Source organism: Denticeps clupeoides, chromosome 10 (assembly GCF_900700375.1).
Source record: "Denticeps clupeoides chromosome 10, fDenClu1.1, whole genome shotgun sequence".
In the NCBI taxonomy this organism is placed as follows: domain Eukaryota; kingdom Metazoa; phylum Chordata; class Actinopteri; order Clupeiformes; family Denticipitidae; genus Denticeps; species Denticeps clupeoides.
Genome location: NC_041716.1, coordinates 20,311,299 through 20,334,919, shown reverse-complemented (window position 1 = coordinate 20,334,919; position 23,621 = coordinate 20,311,299). Strand labels below are relative to the sequence as shown.

Sequence of the window (23,621 nt, the reverse complement as noted above, 5' to 3'; positions counted from 1 at the left end):
TCTGGTGTCCTGTACTCCTAATGGGACATTTTCATCTGTCTGCACCGCAATTCATATGCAAATAGACATCCATTCATCAGCGTCTTGCCTTTATACACGCCTTCTACTGCTGAAGTTTGGCACTGTGTGCTGGGCAGCACCTATGTATGGACCACAGCAAGCTTAACGTTCATTTTCATTTGAGATCTGGCCCTGAACACCATGAAGTAAGAGTTGGTTTTGTATAATAAAAAAAGAAAAAATCATATTTGAAGACTCCTAAAGTGCTTCATGCTCTGAATTCAAGACATGCGTTCTGTGTTTGTTGTCATTTTTTTCTGAGGTATTCTTATGCATTTTAATGCAGGGTAACAGGTGTTATGAATAATGAATATATGTGGTGAATTAATCTAACATGTTGTAACGTGAAATTCTATGTCTAAATGAGTCATGACAGGTTGTTATTTTGTGGGCTGACTGTCTTTATAATACTTACTTGTGACATTTTCAGAGGATGAGAAAAGTTACTGTCGTTGTCAAACCACAATTTTGTTGTTTTTGGAAGCTGCATCAGTCACCAGAAACTGACATGTTTGCACAGGTCTGAAATTTTCTGAAGGAAACTACCCCCACCCACCTCGAATTAACCTCCAGGGCTCCGATCAAAGTACAAAAGTACAGATTGTGACGGACCTTCCACCCAGTAGAGTGGTTTTGAATTTGATTTTGGATATCAAAATGTCACCCTGGCTGAGCTATACTGAACTGAACATTTATGGGGAACTTTTTGTCTTTGAAATGTGTGCGTCTCCCGAGCACACCTTCAAAACAACATTGGAGATGAATGAGGCTCTTGGTATAGAGAGCAGAGGACCAGCCCATACTTGCAATGGTAACAATGGTACAGGAAGTAACTGTTTCAGAAAAAAATACTAAACTGAAAACTTATTTAAAGTTTTCATCAGTAAACAGGGTAGGTAACACTTAATTACAGTGCTGTGCACAGTATCTATATTTATAAAAATAAATTGCATTGTCTGTCCAAATTGGAGGAGTTTGTTGAAATATTTGCTCTATAAATACTCCATCAGTACAGCCTCACACACAAGAGGAGCATAGCAGGCTGTGGATCATAATTATTTTTAATGAGCAAAATTCTAACACTGTCCAAGTGTCTCCTTGTCCCAGGAAGTTGACTCAACTTGGATCCACTAATGAGAAACACAGACAGAACAACAGATTCATTCATCAGTCTCCAAGATGCTAATATGGCCAGATCTTAACAATTCATTCTGCGGTTATGACACTGCTATATAGACTACACGCTGCCTTTACTGAATAATAGTACTTTTCTGAGGCTGTTTCCAGGTGGGGCTGGTTCAGGATGGCAGGCCATCACTAATCACAGTGCAGGTATTTTGAATTTTATCAGTGGGACAGTATCTGTTTATCAGTTTTCTGCTGTAATACGCTGAAGATGTGTTGATATTTCAGGGAATGTCAGAAAACATTGTTATCAACAAGTTCCAACCAGTAGTGAGCTGAATGGGTAGTAGTCGCCTGCAGGCACTGGTTGAGAGCTGGTCTTGTATTTCAGTTCAAGATTTATATAGCAGGCCTAGACACACAAAGACGGGTGGTGAAACAAACTGCAAATGCTGTATACACTGGACCTCTACAGTGTAGCCTGTAAATGTGGATTTACAGTATGTGTTGTCTGGAAATAAACAAATACAGAATATTATTTTATAATAAGAATTTACTGAAGTCTGAAGATATGTTGTCTTCTCTGCAGACAGGACAATACACTTTAAAGCAGTTAAACCTTACTATCACTTATTGCATTGGTCATAAATGTAATTTAACATTCTGATGCAGTGTTGTGATAGCACAAATCTAATTAATAAGTAGTTCCATGCCCAGTATTTTACCTGGGGGACTGCTATGAGCGTAACTCATAAAAATTAAATGCTTATGGGTCCAATTTGCTGAGAGTATGCGGAATTGGCAAGTGTCAGTTGAATTTGCAATAACTGTTCCAATTGCAATTCCTGGAAGGACAGCTAAATTTCATTATTGCATTTTGTGTAAACCTGCTCATGAAACATAAGGCCGCCATCAAGGTTAAGTGTCTACATAGCAAATCCACATCCGGCCTTAGTGCAAAACACATGACAAACTAGAAACCAAATAATGGAATCTGTGCTCAGAAAGACAAATAGTACAATGAAACAATGAAACATTTACCAACACCGGGTTAAATCTCAGAGCCTTTTGTTCATGAAGAGCTTGACCTTAAACATCATAATGTGTCCCTTGAAGGTTTTAGAATAGAAACTGGAGTGCAGTTCAGTATTAACCATTTGAAACGCTTTTTCTGAGGATGAATAGAAGAGCTCCAGGTGTAACAATTGTGTGTCTGGCGGTAAACCTGCTAATCTGAAACTCTGTGGTTTTTCTCTTCGTCTTGTTTGCACAAAGCTGAATTCAAATCCAGGGTGTGTTACACTGCATGTCTTTCTGTTGAGTAAGTGGATGAATGGGGGATGAGACTTTAATTTTCCCCCAGTCTTTCCTGTCTTTCTCTGGACAGTTTTGATTTTCAGGTTGAGAAATACCACTTGGCGTGGCCAATCTCCCTCTTTCGTGTGGAGTGCTGAGAGAGGATCAGACCACAGGCAACTGGTAAATGGATGAGGCAGAATACGAGGGGGCCGAATTGTGAAAGTAATGATTTCCTTATCTCCAGCGAGCAAGCGCCATCACTGTGATTAGGACTGAGTCTGGCAAGGCATGCTGAGGGCCGGCAAGGGCCCACAATTTTGGGGGGGAGGAATGGAGAGTGACTGTCGTCGAAGGTCCTGAGATGCAGCTTTGCTTCGAGACAGCTGCAGTGGGCTGATTACGCTGCCGCCACCACCACTTACCTCATACCGATATGCTGACCTTTCAAAGGAAGGGGTGAAACGTGCTGAGCACTTCTCTGGACCCGTAGGGAACATTTTGGCAGTTTTAAATGCTGTGAAAGGGAATGAGTGCCTTGTATTAACCGAAAAGCCCATTTTTTGACATGTCAGAGGTGTCAACTTCATTGATGGAAAAATTGATTTGAAAATATGCAACTATGCATCTGTAATGTGTCTTGACTGCACACATCCATTAAAACATTCCACAGTCTCAATTTATTTAGTCATGACATTTAATGGCTCATGAAGCATCGGCTTCTATAAATAACAAACATGTTACTTTGTTTTCACAGTAGCACACTGTAATCTCCATAAATGTAGATATATTGAGTATAGTTATATAGGCATTAATAACCTCTGTTGAATGAACAATCACAGACTATGCATGCTGCAAAACCGGTTTGGTCATATCCACACAGTAGCTACCTGCTGGTGGTTCAACAAAGAGTTAATAGTTGAGTCTGTAACAGCAGTCACTTTACGTATCAGTGGAGTGAGCTGTCGAGTCACCTAAGACTAAGAGGCTCACTCCAATAACTCCATCAGAACACTTGTCATGGCACCAGTCAGGTATTTTGTGAGCATACAAATAATTTACCAGAAGTCATTGGGTCTACAGGAATCCTGTCTTGATATTTCAGACACATGAACCCCAACCTTTGTTCACTGTTACTATTGTGCCAGTTGAGTTAGTTATTTTTTGTGGTAAATGTTTTTAGATTGTAGACACCTGTTATAATAGAATGGCCAAGCCCTAGCTCGCACTCCTGGAAGACTGGAATGGTGTGAATGGGATGTGCGATGCACTGCTTGTACCTTTGGATTTTATTTTTGAACTCCAGCCAATCCAATATTTAACCATTGCATTGCTCTTCTCCTTTTGCTCCTCACCGGGCAAGCAGCTCCAGACAGACTGCACCCCTCTTCTCCCCTTTTGTGGAGGAGATTAAATCTACCTTCAGCCAAACAGACAGTGAAGTAGAAGGTTTGTTCAAACTCTACCACCTGCAGCAGGTAAGCTCATCTGTCAGCCATTATACCTCTAACTTAATGTCTGGGTAATAAGGTGTAATAAGGGTGCCATCCTGCACCCACCAATGCTCTACTTAGGTGACTGTATGTGCCAAAGATCTGCCTTCAATGGGCACTCTGCATTTTCTGAACACTGGCTGACCTTTGTCACGCTTCCTGGTGAACCACTGATCACACAGGGTAGCATTTTGTCTTGGCCTGTGCGGTGTGCAGCAGGGCCAAAATCACTAACTCACCATCTCCCAGGGAAAAACAAACCTGGTTGCACTTTGCTTTAAATTCTGTTACCAGACCTGCAGTATTTGGGAGGCAAAATCACAATCCTCACCATTGTTGACCATTTTTCCAAGGCTGTTCATCTAGTCATGTTACTTGGATTTCCCTCAGCTAAGAACCTCTGCTGGAGCATGTGGTTTATCTGCATGGGTTACATAGTCTACAAATGGGTAGTCCATGAGTCCAGAGTGACCCCAGCCTGCAACCAGCCAATAACCAGATTACTACATTCTTTATCAACTATGTTCCTGTTGCGCCATCTGCCTCCAAACCTGAGTGGACACATCTTCATCACTCATCTCCGATGTCGGTTAATATGACCGCCGGAGCAATCAGCACTGAGTGCTCCACAGCATCTCAGTGATCCTGCAGCTCCATGTCTGTAAATGCGACCCCCTGGGAACAGCGCTGACAATATGAAATTGCATTAATAAATAAAATAAAAAAAATTAGCTCAGTAAATCTCGGTGATCTGTCCATTGCCAGTCACAAGTGAACAGCTGTGTAGATTTTTGTACAGGATGTTGCAGCAGTTATTGATGAATTTACAGTGAATTGGACATCCTGATGGGAGAAGTTTTGGATGCTGGAATTTCCTGCAGATAAAACCAATGCAGCGCTTCATTTATTTGATCAGTGTTACACTCTTTCATGATCAAGTTTAAAGAGGACCACCTCAATGAAACTTTCAGGTACACCTTCCCCAACCTTACATATGCCCTGCCTTCCAATTTTTTGTCAATCATGAATATTATATATTATGTATTTATTAATTATTAATTGTAATTACAATAGTAATTATTTATACTAAATAAGTAAGAGTCTTTATTAGGCAATAGTGAAACACACCTTTTGTTGTCATCTTGTGCTAAACTTTTGTAATGCACACACTTTGCTCCCAGCTCAGAGAATAGATGTCTAATGCAATAGAGAATAGACTAATGAAAAAAGTGCAACAGTACTGAAATGGCCTATTTGCACTTTGTGCTAACTTTTAGAGAAGCTGAAGCCTGCACTCCAAATACAACAATCTGTGTTCAAAAAAGGGACAAATTAGTCCGGTGCATCTACCAAGGCATGATTTAGAGTGGCACACATCCTGACCAAGCACAAAAAGGTATGGATAATTAAAGAGGCTATGACTGCAGTAGCAGAATCTTTATTCCAAGACTGTAAAACCAACACAGAGGTTCTGTCTGCTACTGCCAGTGCTCTACTTGGTGAAAATACTGTGGTGCAAATACTGAGGATGCAGTGATGCCTGTATAAATTTTTTTTTATACAGGAATGTTTCTTTTCGCACTTTTTGAAATTTAGTAAATGCAACGTGCACATGTGAATTTAAATTTCGAAACATAAGTAGCTCTGCAACGCTTTCAGTGGGTGAAAGTAGCTCACGGTAGATAAATGGTTGGAAAACTCTGTTTTAGACATTTTAAACTGCTCTGTCTAGTGGAATCCGTTTTCATCCATGTCGTTTTTCTTTTTCATTAGTGGTGGGTATGTGTAGTACTTTTATGCAAAACTCTCAAATTGGACCTAATGATCTGAAAATCACTTGCCACTCACTTATGCCTGTATGTAAGCACATCTTATCTATTTTTATTTTCTGAATTTTAAGGAATTGAAACAAAACTTGTGCCAAAATAGAATTATATTGTGTACACAACCTACTAAGCTATTTCTTGGGATGCCAAGGCAAAATTCCTTCAGTAGGTACTGACATTTGCCTATAATGTTTTCTGAATTCAGGCCTGGGGCGAATTCCTTAAACTGGAAGCCCTTGGCCCTGGCGACAAGGTGATGAATGTAGACTGATGCTCCTGCAGGCTGTGCACAAATAAACAGGGACACTTGCTCAGTCTGCGGGCTGGTATTTCAGTAGAACAGATGGTGATTCGTTTTTTGTTTTCCCCACATTTCCACAGAAATGTTCATGATATGATCAGACTCCCTACTCCTCGAACTCCCTCTCTGCATTCAGACTTCACGGGTTTCTGTTTGTTTGATGTGCAAGAAACTTTGTACCACACCTGTCTTTCTGGTTTCACTCTGACAGTGTTATTTACTCGACTCTATAGTGTGTGTGTGTGTGTGCGCGCGCATGTGTTGGGGGGTGGACAACTATGTGTGTTTTGGATTCCTGCTGGCCTTATAGGTTGGTGCCTGTTTGCGCACTCATCAGTAGTGTGCAAAATTCAGAACAGCAGAGACGGAGACAGGGCTCTTACAGGTATGATTCTTTTAATTTAATTATATACATCCTGTTGCTGAGCTACACCAAACAGCTATTTTCATTTGTTTTGTAGTAGTAATGGGCTAAATATTAGTTATATTCTGAATGAAGTGTTGCTGTTGTTTAAACCAAACACATAGAAGATCAGGGTGATAATGTTGTTTTTATTGCTCATAATTAAAGGTTAACTGAAAAAAGGACTGAGTTAGAACATACAGAAATTTGCTGAGTAGATTTGGATGAAAACCATGAAAAGAATGTAAATTATTGTTACATTTTGATTTGTTTGCATTGAACAGCAACATATTCTTAGATGTACTGTCTGGGTGATATTGTGATTTTTTCTTTTGTATATAAAATTGATTGTTCTGTTCTGTTGGTCAAATATCATGATCACTTATAGTTAGATAAATTGTGGAGGGATTGTAACTTCTGCTTACTGAGCTGCAGTCTTCTGTATTTCTTTGAATGAATCTGTATCTGAAAATAGGGGGCCATGCTCTCCTGATGTTATATAAGATGCAGTAAATTAGCTGTTTTCACTAATGTCACATTCACAAGTGGGAGTGGTCCTGAGATGTGTACAGCATTTTACATTTACAGCATTTATCAGACGCCCTTATCCAGAGTGACTTACATTCAGTAGTTACAGGGACAGTCCTCCTGGAGCAACTTAAGGTTAAGTGTCTTGTTCAGGGACACAATGGTAGTAAGTGGGATTTGACCCTGGGTCTTCTGGTTCATAGGCGAGTTTGTTCATAGACTACTTCTACCCTGAGTAGAATGGGTATTAGAGACCAAAGAGAAATGGAGTAGAAGGGAGGGCAAGGACGCTACACCTGGGCATGTCACATATTTACAGGAGGGGGTTTAAAGCATTCAGAATGAGGAAGTTGCATGCTTGAAAGCTGTCAATAATAATCACCCCTTCTGATTAAAAGTTTTGAAGTTCACCTTCTGGATGGCAGAAATAATTACACTCCGACATCAAATATAGTCCATACTGGAAAATATTAGAATCATACAGTCATATCTCAGTACATTTCTTATGAATCTGAGCAATAATGTACAAACTGAAAATGTAACAGTTGTACAGAGATTCTAGTAAAAGTAAGTAAAGTGAAAGTATAGTGAAAGTGAAGTGATTGTCATTGCGAGCACAGCACACGGTGACACAACATTTAACCCAGCGTCACCCTTAGTGAGCAGCGGGCAGCCATGATAGGCGCCTGGGAAGCAGGGTGTGGGGACGGTGCTTTGCTCAGTGGCCTCTCAGTGGCACCTTGGCGGATTGGGACTCAAACTGCAATTATGGGTCCACTTCCTTAACCGCTAGGCCACCACTCCCCTCACTAGATTTTAAAATAATAAAACATCATATAAATAAAGATAAGAATCAAAGCTCAACCAGTTGCCGATTTAAGTAAATAAATCACTGGTAATGTCACCTGTGACACACACCCACAGAATCTGCTTCTGAAGTAACAGCAAATTCCAAAATTCCACTCACATAGCTTTGAAGTGTATGTGTATGATGTTTTGTACACCCAGTGCGAGTTTGCATGTGAAAAAAAGATTTTGATCTGTTTGTTTTTTGGCATCAAGCGGAACATTTTCCATTTGCCAGTTACCAGTGAAAAACGCTTGAAAGTCAGAATGTGCTGCTCACAGTGCAGCAGGTGCCTGCAGGGTTCCTTGCAGCAACCTGAAACGTGTCCCGTCCCCGGCGGAATGAAGATGACTGCAGGTCCTCACTTTTTTTTCCACCGAGAAACGAGACCATCCTGTTCCAAATTTACTGATGTGTTCGCAGTCAGGCCATTACAATGTTAAACTATCAGGGGTTAAAGTGGGTGAACTCCTAAACCCCGAAAATCCCAGCTGAGTTGCTGAGTTACTACTACAGCAAATTGAAACAAACGTCTTGATGGACATTCGTGGACATTTCATATTCTTCAGAGCTGTGCAGCATGTGGTGATGGTTATCAGCATGCTTTTATGCCTTAGGGATGCCATTTGAAATTCAGGGGAAGAAAAAAAACTATTCACAGAAATTTCCTGATTTCTGCTGACATGAAAGCATCTTCTTCAACACAATACTGTTCACTTTCCCTGCTCTTGCCATCAGTAAAGGTCTGTCACAATCATGAAATTAAGCTAAATAATTGGGCTTGACAAGTGCATTGTCATATTTCTGTGTTCAATTGCAAGTAAGCCGAATTATAGTTTAATTCGGCTTAATAAGTCTGCACATATACCTAATAAAGACCTATTTATTTAGTCACTCATCTGAAAGCTTGGTGACTAATATGGAACAGAGGTGGCAAATAAGGTGGGGTGAAATATGGTAGGGTCAAATAATATGAATAAAACAGAATAGAAACAGTTACGTGCAGGTAACTGTGACCCACTGAAATAACCACAATAGTTATTATGTAATAATTGTCACTATTATGTACTAATTGTCACTATGTTGATTCGCTCCCATATCCAGTAGCTCCCCAGGAAACAGGCGTGCTCTTCCCAGTCATTTTTTTCACACTAGGCTTCTTTGAGTGCGTTTGTCACATCGCCGTCTCCACTGTCACACCAGCCCGCGGACCATTGTTTGTTCAGTTGCATTTCTGAAGTGTGTTCTGAGTTCTTATGTGTACGCTGCCACGTGCTCGCACGTCCCGCTGTCCAAACACGCTGCACCACGCCTTGTGCAATCATTCCCTTTTAAGCTGTGTGCGTTGTGCAATTCGATCACATTGTAACCAAAGAAAAGAATTATAGAAAATTCTCAGTTCCTTTATCCGGAGACTTTATCCGGAGACTTACAAGTGTCTTTACAAGCAGCACATCTGCACGCCAGCATTAGGAGTTAAGATGATAGTCTTTTTCTCTCTAAGAGGATTGCCCTTGCTGGCGCTCTGCGCCAGACTGTCACTAATCAAAGCGGTATGAGTTTTAGGTTGGAGGACATCAGCTTCGAGGTGTGACTAGTCACTCTCGGCCGGGTCAGAGCCAGGCTCGCCAGGACATTCCTCCACCTTTGCCATCAATTCATTAGTTGCCTGTGAATAGCCCAGATTGGGCTTTGTTGGAATCATTGTCAGAGGCTTACTGAGCTTCCTTTTCTGAGCGGAAGGCTTTGCAGACATATGTCTTCTCGGAGAATCCCTTTTACTGCTTTGGCAGAGTGAGGGGGGTGTTATGGGTGGTTTTTTTTTTACACGTTCAGACAGACCGGTGAGGCTTGCCTGAGTCTCCAGAACAAGGAACGCTGGCCAGGTTTCTGGATGTTCTGCTCCAGGACTGCATGACTTGTGGATGTTGGATTGCAGCCTGTAAGTGCATATACTGACCTGGATTAAGTTCTTTCTGATGATGGTAGATATTGTGGTGGTCTGTTTAGGTTGAGGGATCTAGGATGCTGGCATGGTTTTATAGATTTGACGAAGCATCGTACTGTGTACCTGGACAAGTAAAAACTTGCTTTAGACCACATGAGAAGCTTGCTGTAAAGGAAGATTGTTTAAAGTCTGTAGTGTGAAGAGGTGTGGGGAATTTTTAATTGATAGTTTACTTGTTTAATAATAGCCATTAAAGCAAATCCCAAAATATATGAATTCATATCATATATATAGGGTTTCAAATTTGTATTTATTGAACTTGTTTACATAAATCTGTACTTACATGATGGATTGCTTTTTATAAGTTATCATTTTTCTACAGTCACATTTAAAGAATAAAAAAATATTCAGCTATTCATTATATGCTAATATATTAAATATTGACTCATATTCCCTGTATCATGAATTCCCTGTATCATCTATTTTTCAATAAGATTCTGGCCAATACACAGTCTTATTTGTCTTAAAACAAAAGTCGCTTCCCATTTTTCATCAGCCTGCAAATTATAATATTTCAGCATAAAAGCATATTCACATTTCCAAGCTTAATCCCAAGCTTTGAGGGTTGTTTCAGTTAACATCTTTTTTCTCTTTTTATGGATCATTCCCTGGCGTTATAATGTGCCAATCACAGCTGGAGCATATTTGCATCGCAGCACGCTGTTGTTTGTGGTTTCCATCAGCTCTTTCCATAATGCTCTAAACGGCTTGTGGTTTTAAAGTGCTCTGAATGCTGCAGTAATAAGATTTCAATACATTTACACTGCTTTCAGTTAATTAAAGCTGACAACTTCTTCTTAATAAAATATGCCCATGCTATAGTATTGATTTTATGAAATACTTCTTCACGATTCTTTACGAGCTGAAATACTTGGCCGGCGCGGCCATGCGTTAAGTGTAACCTCTGGCTACAGGACCTGGGCCTGAGGAAACGGTTAGCCTAAAAATGCAGGGTGTCAGTCAGGTCTGTCGTGTGACGGCCTGATTATGTGTGGAATGAGCCCGTGGCACAGGCAGTGGGTGTGTTTCCATCCGATCTGAAAAGGTGCATAAACACGTCAGTCTATAATCTCTGCAATTGACATTAGCGTCTGTGTTACTCTCAGGCAATTCTTTTTGGACATATTTATGTTTAAACTTTATGCTGGCAATATTACAAACTACATGTACTAAAATACAATAAGTTCTTCGCACTTGTGTTTGCGCAATGACATTATAGGCTAGAAACCCCTTTCTGAGAAACTTTAGAGATGAAACTGAGTCCATTCAGTTGTGGCAATAGCAGCAGCTGGTCATGTGAAATTGTGATGGAAGGAAACAGAGTGATATTTAAAGCGGTACCGCATCAGAGTGTCACTCCCCGAGTGTCTGCCAGCTCAGAACTACCTGTGCAATTATTGTCCAGTTTTACCCTCTTACTCACCGAGACAGACTCTGTGTCTTCTGGAGCCCATCCTGTGACGTTGGGAACAGGGTGAGGTACCAGCAATTTGTACCTTCAACACTTAAGTTGCCATGTCAATCAATTTCAGTCAGTGTTAAAAACGCCATCGGCTGATACTGGTTACACCAAATCTTTAAATGCTACTGCTGCTGGATCAGATGCACAGATTGTGAGAGATTGTGACATCCCTCCACAAACAAGCACATCATCTCTTTTTATTTTATAATTTCGAAACATTTGTTTGATGATGTACACATCATCAAACAAAAGAAATTGGACATTCAGAAATATATTTTGCTCAATGCAGGAAAAAAGACACAATGGAATATTTCCAAAAAGAATTTAAATAGTCATAAATGATTGTTCCAAGTATCTGAAGCATTGTTGTTTTCATACCTGAATAAGTTACCTCTGTTTCCTGTTATGCTCATTTTAGAGCTGCAGTATGTTGAAGGTTTCATGCTGTAACACACATGTTCAAGTAAGACTAGGCTTAAAACTTTTAAAAAGTTACTACTCTCCATGTATTTTGTATATGTTATATAAGTGGTGTATACATGCATGTTTTATGCTTTATGTTTTGTACAGTGCTTTGGTGCAGTTGGTAAAAGGCTCTAGAAATAAACTTGTCTAGACTTGACTTATTTTGGTTTTATCAGGCATCGGCTTCTTTCTGGGGAATTGTTTGAAGACGTCATTTAGACAATGTTAACAGAATCGCAGTATTACAACAAGTACGCACGTGAAAGCCAAACTTCATCTTCATCTTTCATCTCAGCTCTTTCAGTTCGTGAAAACTGCTGATAAAGCCAGAACACAAACTGCTGCAAAGTTTAACTGTTTATTCGCCTCTTACCTATGTTCATGTGTCAGGTTGTGCCAAAGCATTCTTATTTGGTAGGTGTTAATTAAATCATCCACAGTGGATTGAACATATCTGAGGGTTTGCAATGTTGGAGGTTCCTTGGGCATGTAATGTATTGACTTTGGGCATGTGATGTATTGACTTTGGGCATGTGATGTATTGACAGAGAGGGTTCCATAATGCAGAAGTACAGTGTTTCAGAGCAAAATCATTGAAATCAATCCCTCCAATTTCAAACTTTGTTCATAAAAACATCATCAATGGTCATTTAGTTGTTTTATCCTCTTTCAGATACAGAGAACTAGCAAGCCGTCCTCTCCTATTTTTATCAATTTATTTGTGTAGTTGCTGACATCACATTAGCAAAAAGACATTTACCTTTCATGTCAGGTCCTTTTGTCAAACTCCACACAATCCCCTTGGTAAATCTGACATGAAAGGTTCAGGTCCTTATAGACTTATTCCCAGAAAATTCTTGTGTCTTTTGACAATTGCTTTTTACCCACCCTGAGAGGTAACATCTGTCTCGAGGTAACATCACATCTGCTAGCAAAGTAAGAGCAGCGTCGCCATTTTCTCTATGTAACACATTTGAATTTGTTTCCCATATAGGTCTGAATGTAAAGAAAGTGTGAAGAAGTGCTGATTGGATGCCGCTCTTCAGTTTCTGGTTGAAACCACAGTAAGGGTGATGAGATTACGCTGGGGCTGCAGCCTCTGGCTCCTCTTGGCCTTGTCCACTCCCACCTTCTGTTTCCAAATTCCCACAGAGGGTTAGTGCATTGCATTTACACACATTTACATTTATCAGATGGCATTTATGGCATTTATTCATCCAGAGCAACTTACAATCAGTACTTAAAGGGACAGTCCCCCAGGAGACCCTCAGGGTTAAGTGTCTTGTTCAGGTACACAATGGTAGTAAGTGGGGTTTTATCTTGGATCTTCTGGTTCATAGGCAAGGCCTTACCCACTAGGTTACTGATACCCATCTACACATATACCTAAAAAAGACCTATTTATTTAGTCACTCAGTTGATAGCTTGGTGACTAATATGGAACAGGGATGGCAAAATTAGGTGGGGTGAAATATGGTAGGGTCAAATAATATGAATAAAACAGAATAGAAACAATTCCAACAATTACATGCAAATAATTGTGACCCGCTGAAATAACCACTATTTGGTTATGGTTATGTAATAATTACGTAATCATCTGGATTGTAACTATTAGGTTAGGTTAGGTTTTATTTGTCACATAGATGATGTACACGTGCAACATGCAGTGAATTTGGAGACATGGCTAATACCACCCTGATATTGGATGTTTTTTTCCTCTGGTACACTAATATGTGGCCATATAGCTGATAATGCTTTCATTTTAAACCAAAACTGTGTGGTTTAGTTCAAGAAACATTTAGGCTCAGTGTGCAGGTGATTTATTTTGATAACTCATCTTCATTGTGTGGTTTTTGGCGGCTTTCCTTTTAGTGGAGCAACAGCCAACTATCACTGTGAGGTCCCCCGGCTCCCTGATTGCCTTGCCATTCGATGAGGGCTTCGCTCTGAAGTGCGAAGCCAAAGGCAATCCTCCGCCAGTGTGAGTGCAACGATGGTGGGATCCGTGATTACTGCTGAATGTATTCAATTTACAGCTACGCCCACAGCGGGGAAATTGCTTTAGTTTTGATGTGCCACTTCAGTACAACAATTGGGTTGATCACCTGTTGACTCTGGCAGATATCGATGGACTAAAGATGGACGGGACTTCGACCCTCGACGAGATCCCAGACTCTTTTCTGAGCAGAACACGGGGAACTTTGTCATCCCAAACAACAGATACACCACTCAATATCAAGGAAAATATCGGTGTTATGCTTCTAACAAACTGGGGACGGCCATCACGGAGGAGACTGAATTTATCGTGCCCAGTAGGTGTTTTCTGAGTTTTCCCTTTCCCAGCATGGCCATGTAATCTGTTGTTTGCTCTTTGAAATAATTTATTCAGCCCAACATTTCTTTTATTCCTTCAGATAGGTTAGTTTCTGAGTAGCAGAAACTGTCAGTAGCCACGTTTCTATTACTACTTTGAGAAATATAAGCATTTTCGCATGGACTAGTTCTACTTTGAAAGACTTCTTTGTCAATCTAATTCAATTGATACACTTATCAATATCAAGTCACAACTTCAAATTGTTCAAATACACACACCCACACAAGCTAGGGTGCTCAGCAGGTTTTTGAAACATGTATCACATGTGAAAACTGTGGGCTGTATGGGTGGGTGTCACTACGTTTTAGGCAGGATAACATGCAGAGAAGCCTCAAGCTCTCCCTCTCTCTTTCCCCCTTACCCAGATGTTCCCAAGTTTCCTAAAGAGGTGATCCCCCCAGTGGAAGTAGAGGTGGGCCAGTCTACAGTTCTGGAGTGCAACCCCCCAAAGGGCATTCCTCCTCTTAACATCTACTGGATGACAATCAGTGAGGCTCTTTATTTTCCTATTCATGCATACAGTCACACTCTCTCATCTCTGTCAAATGTAAAAACTCTATAAAGGACTCTATAAGAGATCTGAATAGGATCTATGGGTGTCTTTTAGAAAGAAGAGTTGTGGCTTCCTAAGGGCAAATTTACATGAAGCACCTAGAAAAGGATCGTGTTATGAATGCACAGTGCTTGAGGTTAGATTGTAGCGCTCACTGTTGTAGTACATGCATGACCGTTGTAATGGCTATTGCTTATAAGCCACATTTCATCCAGAAATTAGCTGAAAGCAACTTGTATTATATTCTACTCTATATACACTATATGCTACAACATGGATTGTCATCATTATTTGAACTCCTGTCGGAGTCTGTGCATTTTTGATACAAATAAGGGGTACTCCCTTATTCTGCCCTTATTCTAATTGAATCCACCTGTTGTTGTATGTATATAAGTGAGCCTATAACTCAATCATTGAATAGATAGATGCTGATAGATCTAACACCCCTCCAGCAAATAGCTGCACTTTATAAATTTGTAATAAGACACAATTTGTGTGGACAGAGGCTGATTTAGACCCACTGATTATATGTTCGGACAATGGAGTTGGGAATTTGCTGCTGAAGTCTGACTTCTCCATGACATTACAGTCACTAATATAGTCCAAAGTCTGTATGGTACAATCACACATACAGACCTACAATACATACAGGGGCATTGGTGGGTGCCTTACATGACTGCCCATTGCTCAGGGTGATGGGCTAAATGCAGAGGACCCATTTCATTGTGTCACCGTGTGCTGTGTTGTGTTTCACAATGACAATCACTTCACTTTCGCCTCTTAACTTTCTGATTGGCTCACAAACAGTGCATAGAAAGCTTAATTGATAAGATGCTTAAATTAGAAAGCAAATAAGAAGTTTTTAAGAAGAACTTTAGCTTAGAATGTGAGCCTCACATGGTTCAGTAGAGAACATTGATGCCTATGTGACTGATTTAAAAAACATGACAACAGACAAAATTCTGTGATCATTTGTCACGTCCGTGAGCTGACAAGGATAGGAAGTGCCGAGGCGGGACATACTGTGCTACATGCTGACCCAGTCAGATGCATGAGGATGGTGGTGATCTTGTCCATGTCTGAGAGTGAGGGAAGAGCATCAAAGTACATGCCACAGGATGTTAGAAAGGGCTGGCATGTACCTGCTGCTCCAGAGAAGGGTCCAGGCACCATGGATATGTCCCACAAGGGGATGGGCACGTTGTTGGAGATGGTCGTGGGTTTGTGGTGTGGAGGGTGATGGTCATTCTCTACAGCAGGCGAGGGCGCTGGTGCTGCGCTGACATTCAGCTGGGCAGAGGTAAGGCGTGTCGGCGTCCGGAGCTAGAGAGGCAGATTCCCCGCGAAGCAGTCCCAGCAGCGCAGTTGCTGACTGGTGACTTCCCGTTGCCCTCTTCCACCAGCATACCCCCACATCGCCGTCTTCCTCCTCACTGTCCGGCTCTCTTTCTCTGTTCTCCCACCACCAGAAGTGACATGGGTCCTGACAGACCTCGAGACGATCATGGATGGGTGCAATGGGCAGAGCCATCCTGGCACAAACCACCCAACTCGCGTCATCATCACTCTTGTTGTCCGTGTCTTTCCAGTCCACAGGGGGCCTTGCCAGCAGAGTGCAGAGTTCTTGGCCCAACATGGCAAAGATCGTGGGCGTCGCATCCTCTGCGCTTGCTGCCCACGTCACTTCCTTGCTCCCCCCATTCACCAACAGATGTTTCCGCTTCCGAGTTTTGCGGACATTCGAGGGATCGCTGTAATATCATGGCACTGCTCGGCACGGCTCGACCCCTGTATCACTGGGAACAAACTGCTCAGTCACTATGTGGGGGTTGTATCCTGGTCCTGGCCCATCTCACCGCGGAACACCCTGACCCCACGGGCGACCCTCCAGCGCTCCCCGCTGGCTACCGCACTTACAACGACTGGCTGAGCTCTTCCCCGTGGTCTTCTTTCTCTGCCTTTTCTCTCTACACTGTCGGGTAGGGCTGCGACATTCTGTCATGTCTGCAAGCTGATGAGGATAGGAAGCACAGAGGCGGGACATACTGTGAACAAGGATTTATTAAGCAATAAAGAAACATGACACAATGGCCGAAAACAGGGGAAACTGAATGGGAAAAACACAAACAAACCCGCAGGCGTGTGCCGATTGCCAGAACTCAAAAACTATGGACATACATAAATTGGTCCACAAAGAATATCGAAGCTCCGACCGGCTGCTCCACAGCCCCTTTTAAACACTGTCTTGATTGGGCCCAGGTGTGTCTCAAGCTGCAGCCAATCCTGAAATCATTGATACAAGACAGAATTGTCTGTGGAATTGGGATGACCGTGTGAATGCAAGATTATTAACAGAAGCAGATCTCGCAATAAAAATCCCAACCTCTCTGAGGGAAATGCTCCACACAGAAAGCTGCTGTTGATCAGAAAAACAGCCAGATGAAGTTTTGAAAACACTGATTATTACACCAACACTGAAGTTCTATGATGTCCAAAAGCCTGTGACACTGTCAATCACTGTCAGATCTGAAGGCATTGGAGCCGTCATTCTTCAAGATAAGTCTGTAGATTATGGGTCACATGCACTCAGAGATGCACTGCATTGATACAAACATTATCATTTAGGCAGGATAACATGCAGAGAAGCCTCAAGCTCTCCCTCTCTCTTTCCCCCTTACCCAGATGTTCCCAAGTTTCCTAAAGAGTTGATCCCCCCAGTGGAAGTAGAGGTGGGCCAGTCTACAGTTCTGGAGTGCAACCCCCCAAAGGGCATTCCTCCTCTTAACATCTACTGTCTGTAGATTATGCAGATAGAAGCTGCGTAGCCGCTCGTTTATCTGTTTATGTTTCTGGTCAGAGTCTTGGGTTTGTGGTCTTGAATGGAGGCTGTGTGACTCTGGGTCAGGTGCACCGTTGGGTAAAAGTCTTGAAATTGTTTGGTTGTTTCTGGTGGACCTCTCTGAAGCGAATCCCAAGATAGTGGAGTGTGAGTGGTGTGCCTCGTGTGAGAGTGTTACTTACTTGCACCTGGGTCCTCCTCCCTCCAGTCAATTCAACTGAAGCCCATTTTTGCCATACATGGCATTGCAGACATTGTAGTGTCTGACCTCAGTATGTCTGTGCAGAATTCAGCAGGTTTGCAAAATAATGAAAATTCAGACATGTTACCTCCAGCCCTGGACATGCCCAGTCCAACGGACAGGCTTAAAAATTTACTCTTAACAGCCCCAAGATGGGAAAGGAGATCCCCAACATGTCACTGTTGGAATATAACAGCACTCACCCGCACAGCTCCTGTGGGTCATTGTTTGAAGTCCAAACCACCATTTCCACTCTGTTGACACCTGAGAACAACATCCTGATCAGAGACAAGGAGCTTCCAGAATCCAAAAACAAGAGGAATGGCATGTTGTTATCAGTAAACACGAGCAAACTCGATCATTCATTGTTCAGACTCCAGATGACAGGACCTACATGAGAAAGAGAAAACACCTAAATTCAGGTGAAACATAGTTTGTTTTACTTTACTCTTGTTTGGTTTTAATGTTGCCTCTGCAATGGAAAGATTTTTTTTTCTGTTCTTAAAATACTTTAATATTTGTAAATTAATATATATAAGAGCCCTATTTAATTGAAGTATTTCCTAACAAGGACAGCCTTAAACTTGTGTTTGTAGATCTTTAGTTACTCAGCTGTTGGAACCATAGGCAAAAATCCCGGGGAGGACGGAGGGGACCTGTCCCCCCTGACATAAATGTGTCCCCCTCAAAAGCACAAAATATGTTTTATTTGAACAATATATTCATGTTTGTTGAACACACAATTCAAGTTGTGCTACTTAAAAACACATTGTTTGAGAGTTTTAACATCACCCCCGTTCCTATCCTCAGTGGTTCAGTCCAATGATCTGTTTCTCCGATGGGAGGGGCTGCTGCTGCTCACACCCAGTGCACTGCTAGGTGCAGAGCAGAGCTGAGCAGCCTGTATATAGTTACTGGTTATCGATCACTACACTTGTTCAACAAGCACATCACAGGACACATAAACCTACAGTTCAGCTCCTTTGTGCGAAGTCTAGCATGTTTCACATAGACAACATATATTGTTAGTTTAAGCAGCATGATGTGTTTATGTTAACGCTGGGTTAAGAGAGGAAGACAGACAGATATGTATATATATAGACAGGTAGCATATGGACTAATAAAGAACAAAAGATATTATTTAATATTATATGATACATTTAAGAAAGTGTCAGCAGCACATTTTTTTTATGTTCCCCTCAGGAATTACTCCTGAAAAGCTTGTGTCTAATAAATTTAATATCTTGTATGACTTCCATGAGCTTAAAGGACTGCATCCATGTGGTTTGGCAAGGATTCATACAATTTATTGATGAAGTCATCAGGAATAGCAAAGAAAGTAGTCTTCTTTGCCTTGAGGAACTTTGATGTGGAGATGGATGTATATGATGGAGTACTATCCTGCTAAATTTGGCCTCTTATATGGTTGGGAATATAAAATGTAGCTAAGATTTCTTGGTAATTTTGACTATTAATGTTGCCTTCCACCCTGCAGATCTCTCACACACACCCATACTGGATGTAACCCCAGACCATGTTTTCTGGGTGAATCTCAGATCCATGCGGGCTCCAGTAGGTGACTGTGGTGTAATTCAACAGAAAATTTATCTAAGCTGTGGGCCATGGCAAATGCTATATGGTTTTTTAATTGTCTTTCTGGGTACTGATTCGACCATGGAGACCATTTCGAGACAGAATCTGACAATCTGTTCTGGTTGACACAGGGACTTCAGGTGACCAGGTCTAGTGGAGCTCTGCTGCAGTGGAAAATGGGCTGGCCTTGGATTTTCGAGCCAACAAACGGTCCTCTCCAGCACTTGTCTTGCTAGGTCTGCCTGACCTGGGCTTGTCAAAAACGTCTCCAGTCCAGTCTCTTCAAAATTTTTTTGAGACACATTGAGTGTCTGCCACATCAGCAGTGGACCTGGTCTTCAGATTCTTGATAATCAGTCTCAGGGTGAATCTTAGGCATGTTTGCAGAGGTCTAGTTGCAGTTGATGTGAAGGTCTAGTGTACTGGGGTTCTTTTTATACACACCTGAGACCTAACTGATCCATTATTAGTCACAATTAGTCACAGGTGAAGCTCAAATGACAAGGCGACAAAACTCTACTAAAAATGTACTCAATGGGCTTTACCAAGCTTTGAATATTAGAATACTTTTTGACAGTTTTGTTTTGCCCTGAAACATTACAAAAGCTGTTGGGAATAAAATGAGCCATTTCTTGTAAAAAAAAAAAAAGATTAAAATATATTTCACCGGCACTTGAGGTCCATTTGTACACAAGCAACAAGACTGTAGTCTCCAAGACAGAGAAGACTCTAGATGAAAGTTTTCCTGGTCAAATTCACTCCATGCCAAGAAAGTTAGTGTCTGTATGCAAGTGAGCTTCTGCCGGCATGATTAAATCTCAGCTGCTTGTTACGGTTTGGGTATCACGTTATTCTTCTTGTAGCATATGCTTGTAAATATTTCCTGCCACAGGGGTCAATGTGTGTCTGTTAATGAAAGATTACCAAACGGGCTGACAATGCACATGTAGGTGGAAACCAGGAATTTTTTCTTCCTTTGTTCAAAATGGCTGAACATGCTGTCATCCCCACATTCATTGGGGTGAATTCTACCCCACTGTGATTCATTGCCTTGCCTCCAGTTGCCAAGAAAGAATTAAATGAAATTAAAATTATTCTCCTGAAAGTCCCAACCGTCTTTACCAGTACTGTGAGGTTATGTGTCAAAGTTCAGATGTTGTCCAGGTGTTCTGGGTGATGTTATGGTGACCTTCTCATCCCCATGTGAAGCGCCTCTCCCCTTCAAGCAGGTGCTTGGAACCAGCTCAGCCCAGCTCAACAGCATGCTTTGTTTAAGATTAAAACGCATGATTGTTGAAGAGTGGGGAGGGGATCAAGTGTGTGCCTAGCTCTGAATTTGCCAGTACGGTGAGGATCTGTTCATGAACAAAAATTTTTCAAACAAAAAAGAAAATAAAAGGCCCTTTCCACTAAGCAGGGTTTAAGCGTTTAATCCAAATACTAGGACTGATTGTGTCATAGTACAACTAGTATAAATAAAAATAATAATTATTATTGTAATGTTGTTGTTATTTAACAATTCTTATTGAACTATTGTTATTAACTCTTATTAATGAACTATTGAAAGATTCCTCCATTGTGGTCTGGTCTGATGGTTATTGGCTTTCCTGCTGCCATGGTTTGACACAGGTGCCACATTTATGAAAGTGAAGAAGTGAAAGTGAAGTGATTGTCAATGTGAAAGCACAGCACAGCACACAGTGACACATCAAAATTTGTGTGGGGACGGTCCTTTACTCAGTGGTACCTCAATGGCACCTTGGCGGCTCGGGATTTAACCCGGCAACCTTCTGATTATGGGTCCACTTCCTTAACTGCTGGGAAACCACTGCCATCATAATCATGAGGTGACAAATTATTCTTCATGAAGTGTGATGGATATACATCTGTATATCCAAAGGGTAACTTACGTACGTTACCTTTTACTGTTTTGGATCCTTTTCACCCAATAACTTGTGCAATGTATATGCTTAATTTTCTCCATCTTGTGTCCCTTCCTATTTGCAAGCATGCTTCTATTCAGTCCCTTTAAAAAAAGATCAAAGATCAAAACATTTTTCTTTTTCAATAAAAAGTACTGGAAGCAGCCACACTGGAGAGTCTTAATCTTTAGGATGAATTTCAATCAGGCTTTCGGAAATGCCATTCTGCAGAAGCTGCATTTTTGAGGATTACTAATGTCATCTGGTATGGGTGACTGATCTATGCTGGGTCTTCTAGACCAGGCGTGCACCTTTGACACTTTAACTGTTTTGTCACCAGTTCCCTTCACTGGTTCCCTGTGTCCTACAGAACACCGTTTAAAATCTTCACTTTTACAGACAAATCACTGCCTATGTGGTACATATTGTACGGGTAATTTTCACACTCACTCATTTGCACACTTTCTAAAGTCAAACCGTCAAAACCTGCTCTCTGTCCCACATAGCTGTGCAGTGAGTGAGATTTTAAAGCTGTTGCCTGCAAATTATGCAAAGCCTTATGCCTTATCCCACCATCATGGGTTTGGTAGTGACTTAGTGGGTAACACGCTCATTTATGAACCAGAAGTCCAAGGTTCAAGTCCCACGTCCTACCATTGTGTAAATGTTTATACAAGCATTTAATTAGACAAGATTTGGTATAATTTTATGACAGGTGATTTATAACAGTAAGCATTTTGTGACAATTTTCTGTCAAAAGTGCTATAAAATAAATGTTAATTACTTGTCTTACTTGTTTTTTATTATTATTATTATTATTATTATTATTATTATTATACCAACAATAATACTCTGAATATGCAGTTGAAATGGCATATCCTTTCAGTAGCTTTCATGTCAATAATGGAGCTGAATTCTCTTGACTAACTCTGTAGAATATTCCATTCAGTATGTCAGTTGAATGGATGTGTGGTATGTATTGAAAGGTCTGTTCCTAGACTACATAATATTTGACAATCATTCCCAGGAGAGAATAAAGGAAGATCTTGGTGAGGGTGATGAGTCTCATGTGCCTAAACCATTAACCTCTGTGATCATAAAATACAGCCAGACCCCGGTTGTGTTCTTCTGTGCCAATGCAGTGTGAAAGACTGTTTAATGAATGAGCAACTAATGTGGATCCGATTGTCCTTTCCAGACCTTCAGCACATTGAGCAGGATGAGAGGGTGTCCATGGGCCTCAATGGGAACCTTTACTTCTCCAACACTCTGGCGAAAGACAGCCGTGGAGACTACTGCTGTTTTGCGGCTTTCCCAACAATACGCACCATTGTGCAGAAAAATGCCATGGCTGTTGTGGTCAGGCCCGGTCTGTACTTTCATCTGAGTATTGTTTTTATATACTTTACTGTAAAAGAGAGCCTATTCTGATTTATTTTTCTTTAGTTGTCTCATATACAAATGAATCTGAGGACAATGAAAGTACGGGTGAGTTGTACGATCATCGATGAAGCTGAATAATGGAGGTAAAAAGACTAAAATATCTCCTGTCTGCCTCATCTACCTCACAGCGCCCCCCATACCGGAGCGCCATCCAAGCCTTCTGCTGCCCTCTGGTGACCAATCAGAGAAACATATCATCAAAGGAGACGACCTGGAATTAGAGTGTATCGCTCAAGGATTGTAAGTGGAAAATCCCCCAAAAATCCTTTTATTAAACACGTAAGCCATCATCACAAATGCAATACAGAAGGAGAATGCAGAAAATAATTTTTCTCTTCAGAATTGCCGCAATCAAATCATCTTTTACTACCGGTTTACTACAGTTAAATGACTGCCATCTGATCAATCCATAGTGTTTACTTCTTAAGTATATCAATTCATCTGTGTGAATCATTCGGCAGTTATCTCCCAATTGACAACAATGTGACAGCCTGCTTTTTCTCACCCCTTGACATCATACTACGTAGCCCAACTCCAGTAATTGAATGGACCAAACTGGGTGAACTTCTGCCTGAACGAGCAGCCTTGAAGAATTTTGGGAAACTGCTGACACTGGCAAAAATTGAGGAGGAAGACAAAGGTCTTTACGCCTGCAGAGCCAAGAGCAGTGCGGGAGAGGCTTCTCACTTTTTCAAAGTCTCGGTAGAAGGTGAGTCTGTAATTTCTCACACTGGATTGAGCAATAAACACTTTGTTGTTATTCTAACACAACAAGATTGTGTTATTTTAAATCAACATAAAATATTAAATTATTCAGTATGAACAATATTACAATGTAAGTT

At 41.2% G+C, this 23,621-nt stretch overlaps 1 protein-coding gene across 14 annotated transcripts in view; it reads left to right on the top strand.

Annotated features, from left to right (window-relative positions):
- The window catches only part of chl1a (cell adhesion molecule L1-like a), a 46,455-nt gene that overhangs the window by 7,709 nt on the left and 15,125 nt on the right, over nucleotides 1–23,621 (top strand). For 7 of the 14 annotated variants that reach the window (XM_028993115.1, XM_028993111.1, XM_028993114.1 and 4 more), the window contains exons 1-9: nucleotides 6,353–6,486; nucleotides 12,809–12,969; nucleotides 13,687–13,795; nucleotides 13,936–14,126; nucleotides 14,554–14,676; nucleotides 22,535–22,705; nucleotides 22,783–22,824; nucleotides 22,908–23,019; nucleotides 23,307–23,488. In XM_028993115.1, coding sequence (XP_028848948.1) covers nucleotides 12,888–12,969; nucleotides 13,687–13,795; nucleotides 13,936–14,126; nucleotides 14,554–14,676; nucleotides 22,535–22,705; nucleotides 22,783–22,824; nucleotides 22,908–23,019; nucleotides 23,307–23,488 — 1,012 coding nt within the window. In that variant the 5' untranslated portion in view covers nucleotides 6,353–6,486; nucleotides 12,809–12,887. Of the gene's footprint in view, nucleotides 1–88; nucleotides 207–1,374; nucleotides 1,393–3,847; nucleotides 3,960–6,352; nucleotides 6,487–9,716; nucleotides 9,822–12,808; nucleotides 12,970–13,686; nucleotides 13,796–13,935; nucleotides 14,127–14,553; nucleotides 14,677–22,534; nucleotides 22,706–22,782; nucleotides 22,825–22,907; nucleotides 23,020–23,306; nucleotides 23,489–23,621 lie in introns of those variants that run through there. The other 7 variants (XM_028993103.1, XM_028993106.1, XM_028993108.1 and 4 more) reach the window with 5 other exon arrangements.